At 35.5% G+C, this 5,449-nt stretch overlaps 1 protein-coding gene across 2 annotated transcripts; it reads right to left on the reverse strand.

The window, feature by feature from the left end:
• Positions 1–273: 273 nt before the first annotated feature.
• Positions 274–5,117, reverse strand: LOC145007605 (E3 ubiquitin-protein ligase COP1-like). Of its 2 annotated transcripts, none has more exons than XM_078966512.1 (13): positions 4,653–5,117; positions 3,659–3,736; positions 3,206–3,361; positions 2,733–3,110; positions 2,103–2,275; positions 1,941–2,006; positions 1,777–1,855; positions 1,513–1,668; positions 1,337–1,435; positions 1,156–1,260; positions 864–1,043; positions 667–777; positions 274–589 (listed from the first exon to the last, which is right to left on the reverse strand). In XM_078966512.1, exons 1-13 carry the CDS (start codon positions 5,034–5,036, stop codon positions 419–421), a joined length of 2,136 nt encoding a protein of 711 aa, XP_078822638.1. In that variant the 5' UTR covers positions 5,037–5,117; the 3' UTR covers positions 274–418. The 2 variants fall into 2 exon arrangements, with proteins under 2 accessions (XP_078822638.1, XP_078822639.1); XM_078966513.1 differs by having other exon boundaries at positions 3,206–3,365; positions 4,653–4,793.
• Between the last annotated feature and the right edge of the window lie 332 nt (positions 5,118–5,449).

Consider the following 5,449-nt stretch of genomic DNA (forward strand, 5'->3'; position numbering starts at 1 on the left):
ACTAGTATGAAAACCAGGTATTGGTATACCAACGCTCATTCCAATCTCAAATCACATCAATCCTTCCCAACTGGGAGTTTCAAAAAAAAAAAAAAAAGGTATTTGTATAGTACGATGACTTGTAAGTTGTAATGTCATTTTCCCTTTCTTAGCCTAGGTATAAATAGTTTTATCTTTCCTCCATTTTAGGTTTAATGCATCTCTTATCGTTTACTCTTTATTATATATATAATCAAAGCTTCGGACTCCTGATTACTACTACATCACAGTTAATTAATCAAATCAGTCCTAACATCTCTCTATTTTTGAGGGTGAATACAGATTTACTTTGTTGGAGGTGTTTTGGTGTCTGAAGAAGCATCAGGACTCTGAGTAAAAATCGGGTTTAGTGTTTTTTTTTTATATATATATTTACACACTATGCAGCAAGGACAAGAACCTTGATTGTCCCTTGACTATTTGCTGTCAACATAGTTGGACTATCAGTTTTCCAACACACAGCACTAATGAAATATGTTCCAGGGTCATCTCCCCCACCTTCATTTGTCTCGGAACTAAACCTATGCCATGCTGCAGGCCTCGAAATATCCTACAATTTATAATAAAAAAAATATACATAATAAAATCAAATTTCGTGATGGAAAAGTACAAGCAAATCAAGCTTACCTTGTGGTAGACGAAAACTTCATTAGTCTCACTGCCACAAGCTATGTAATCATTACTCACAGTTAGTCCAACAAAATTCTTCTCGTTCGTGTGTCCTCTAAACGTTCTTAACTGTGGAAACATGTTAAAAATTAAAATAATAATAAAAGTATAAAAGTGAGATTGTTGTGTTTATATATACAACTACAAGTACATACTGGGATGTTTTGTTTGACGTCCCATAAACGTAAAGTGTTGTCCGTAGAGGCGGAAGCGAGCTCGGAGTTGGAGACGAATTTTACGTACGAAACGGCTTTTCGGTGGCCACTGAATACGTGTAGCGGTTGACTTATGTTTCTCAGGTCGTAATAGTGGATGTGATGATCTGCTGAACCTACCTACAAGCCAAGGTATAGCATGTATCATATATATATAATGAAAGGTTGATGATGATGATGATGATGGTGAATAAAAGAGAGGAATGAATGTAAAGTGTAAAGTTTAACATACTGCGATATGAAAACTAGATCCGGGATTGTACTTGACTGAACAGATATTTGCTTTCATGTCAATGTTAAGGGCAGATGCTTCTTGTTTTGTACACCAAATCTTTACCTTTTGAAAAGAGGCCAACATAAGAATCAAACAGACTGCACTACACAGAAGCAATATTCGAAACTTGGTGTATTACCTTGCAGTCATCACTTCCGGAAACTAGCATTGTAGGTTCAGTGCGTGAGAAATCAACGCTCCATGCTCGTTTCTCATGCTCCTCATACTCCATAATACTCTGAGTCAAAGTTAAAGTCAACAGCTGAGTTTAGTTTATATTGGTATTTGTTAGTTAGAAAACAACAAATAAATTACCTGGCGAGTATTTACATCCCATACAGTTACAATGCCCTCATAATCACTACTTGCTATATGGCTTTTAGTGTACTTATTCCAGCTCAAACAACTAAGTTTGGAACGCGTTGGCATTTCCACTATAGGACACTGTATATCTTCTTGTTCATTCACCACCTGTAAAAACAATTCTGTAAGTGAAATTATTTATAAACTTTTCTCATTTAACAAAACTTGTTGGTTCAAAATACCAACAAGGAAAAAGTCAACATCTTGACGACTTACAGAAGCAAAATCAAAAACCTTGATGCGTCGTGAGACTCCAGCAGTAGCAAAAAATTCATCGTCTCGATCGAACTCTATACTGCAAGTGTCAAGTAAAAAAAAAAAATAGTTAAAAAAATATGGGAATCAGTAAACTTAACATAAAATCTATGCTGAAGAGAAACCTTGATACGATATTGGCTGAATGGAAAAGATCCCCATGCCTAAGTTCAGCAACAACCCGTAACCGACTATGGAAAAATAAAGATAAAGAAAACAAAATTCAGTGTATAGATTTTATGAATGGTATACGGAATGAAATAATAATAATTAATATTGTATCTGACCTGTATCGTGTAAAAGAAGAAAGCACAGATTGAAAATCCTTAAGTCCTGGATGATGATGATGATGATGATAAGCTTCTCTTTGTACATGATTAGAATCCTTTTCTTCCTGCTTCTGACCATGTTTTGCCCAATATCTCCGTTTGTGCAAGTAACACTCTTGCAAGTCGTTGAACTGATGCAAGTAAAGCTTTTAACAACTTTAATTGTGATTTGAGATTATATTAGAACAATGTTTTCAATCCATTAAAGCCTTTTGAAGTAAAGATTACAAAGTGAGGACTTCTTATAAGTCTTTATCAAATGACTTGTGAGGTCCAAACCTTTTTCGATAACCTAGATATACTGTACATTAATTGAAGATTTGGATATCCAATTGTTGATGACGTAGCAATTTGTCTTGCGTGTCCTGGAGGGGGTCGTTGTTGGTTTGACTAATGAACAAGCCTATCATACGTAAGCGCGACTAGAATTCCACAACAGGAATACAAATCTTTTGTAAAGAATGGTGTTTTGTAAAGAAAAAACAGTTCGTTACCAATTTACGACATCAACCCTTTTATATAAATTTTTTTTATAAAAAAAAAATAAAAAATGTAAGTCCAAATTCAATAAGTAAAAAGAGCACTAACCTGTGCGTGAACGCGCCTCTTTCTTGCTACAGCTACTCCTGGTTGAGTAGTATTCTGTGAATCTGGCCTACTTTGTGAAGCCTCCTTTCTTTGAAGTGGTTGAGAGGTTATAGGAGGAGCTTCCACATCAGCAGCAGCTGGCCTACTTTGTGAAGCACCTCCACCCACCCAAAATTGGCCTCCTTTAACACTGTTTCCAATAGACATATTGCTGCTGTTACGTTTGTCCATCAATGAAGGCCATGATGATCTTACATTAGGATCATCAGAAAGCATCCTTAGTTTTACCGAGTATCTTTCTCGTGCTCTATACAGCTCTACTCTTTGTCTCTCCACAGCATTTATGTCTTCTTTAATGTACTGAAGATCATTTTGTATCTACAATTTTAATAATATTATAATATTAAGATCGCTCATTACTTAGAAAGTTAGAATCACATGAATAAGCTAAAAGTGGTAAAAGAGTGAAGGACCTCGTTTAGCTCTTCAAGCTTTTGCTTTCGTAAGCAATGCAAAAATTCGCGCATAATTTGAAGATTTGTCTCGGCTTCTTCTTGCTCCATTTTTCTTTTCTTTTCAGCAAGAAGAACCAAGAGGATGTCCACCTCCTTGACTGACACATCGCATCCCTGTCTAATAAATGTCAAATTTATTTGATATTTTACACCACCAAATATGGACTTCATGAATAATTTTCTTCCTATATATGTATTATATGCTGATGAAATTAGTACTTTACTTTCAAAGCAGCTTAAGACTACATTGAGTTGACTATTTCTAATATTGGAACTTGCACAATCAAACTAAAAATGAAATGATTTTGTATTTCTAATATTGGAACTTGCATCAACATTCAACATAAAAAAACATTTCGATTAGACAATAATTTCAATTGAGGTAATCAAAATAGCTGGTCGATAACTGACCTGTTGAAGTGCTTGACGAAGCTGTTCAGTAGGAGAAGCATGTTTTGCTATATGATGTGCTGAAGCTTTGATTAATAGCTGCAGAAAATGCCAAAAATCCAGAGCATAAACACTAATTATACTTTGATACTTGCATAATCATGCTCATAAGTAGGATTTCCATATATGGAAAGTGAATGTTATCCTTGAGAATTTTCAACAAGGTCTTTATCAATGAATGTTGATATTACTGTAGCTAGGCAAGGCCAATTGGAAGCTTTTACTCCTTAATTTAAGTGATTTGAGAAAACATTTCCATTTCCTAGAAATTGCATCCTCTATCTAGAAGTAAGAATACATATTAAGTGACAGTGATTCCTTAATGAGTTCAGACTTGACCTTAATTGATTTAGTTATGGCGAGCCTTTAACGACTACATTCTTAAAAGAAGCATTTGCAATCATAAAAGAGTTGGAACTTTAAAGACTAAAATCATCAGTCGTTTTATGCCATCTGGGAAACACTGGCTTTGGATTTCAAAATCAAGTGTGGACTGTAATCTGGAGTGCAAGTACCAAAGTAAAATTTAAATACACATGTTTTCTCCATAAAATAAAATGCATGAATCAACAAGTATCATACTATCATTGGAACTTTCTACACTAAAAATACCGACGTCAATTTTGCCACTTGGAAAAAATTGTCTTCAGATTTCAAATTCAAGTGTGGATAGTGAGAATAACAATTCCATGTATTACAAATTACTTCATTATTGCAACTTAAATGCATGAGTAGAAGTATCATGTATATAATCACCGTTAAATAGCACGCAAAACTGGGAATCTGAAGGACCACGGATTTCATATATCTTTGACTAAAGCTTCTAATTGGTTCCACAAAATCTAAGAATTGTCAATATCACAATCACGCCCAATGCAAATGCAAGTACAAGTGGTGTATATTGGACAAATGAACAATTCTAGCTCAGAATTTTTAAAAAGATAAACAAAATTACCTTATTAAGCAAAAAATTAGGAAAAATCTGATTAGTGGTGAGATAACTAGCGCAAGAAGGACAGTCGCTCTTGTTCTGAAGATGCGTCACAATGCACAAGTAACAGAAACTATGACCACATGATGTCAAAAAGGCATCCTTGATTATCTGCATGCATATCGGACACAGCAAATCTTTATCCGTTTCCGCCGCCTCTCGATCATCCTTCCTAACCTCCGCCTCCACAACCGCGCGATCAGACGCCGGAACTTGCGGCGGATGTAGCTGATATACCGATGGTGGCGGAATCGGAGCAGGAGCTGGTAGTTCCGATGACGGTTCAGGCAGACCGGACTTCACCGACGGCACAATCGCTCCTCCGATTGAACCGCCTCCACCTCCCATAACAATGTCAGTAGTTTCTCTCACTAAAAAAATGCAGTTTCTCTCTCTAAAACAATCTGATTTGTAAGGAATGATCCACGGGGTTTTGCTTTTACGCAGAGAGAGAATCCGTGTATGTGTTGCATTGTATGGGTGGAAACTGTCCACGTTAGTCGCGCGTTGTAACTTTCGTTTTCTTTCCTTTTCTTCCTGTATTTACTAAAACAACCCTTTTGGATTCGGACAAAGTGATACTTGGTCCTTCTTCTTCCGACTTGTGTCCAATTATATACTCTAAAACTTTTAATGACAAAAAAAAAAACAAACAAACAAATATATAAACTTATTTGAATGAGCTATCCATTTTTTAATTGAAGAGTGCCATCATAAATTAAGAACCCAAGGATTGTTCTTCATTTATTAAATGGATATAA

Source organism: Lactuca saligna, chromosome 7 (genome assembly GCF_052625555.1).
Source record: "Lactuca saligna cultivar CGN05327 chromosome 7, ASM5262555v1, whole genome shotgun sequence".
Taxonomy (NCBI): domain Eukaryota; kingdom Viridiplantae; phylum Streptophyta; class Magnoliopsida; order Asterales; family Asteraceae; genus Lactuca; species Lactuca saligna.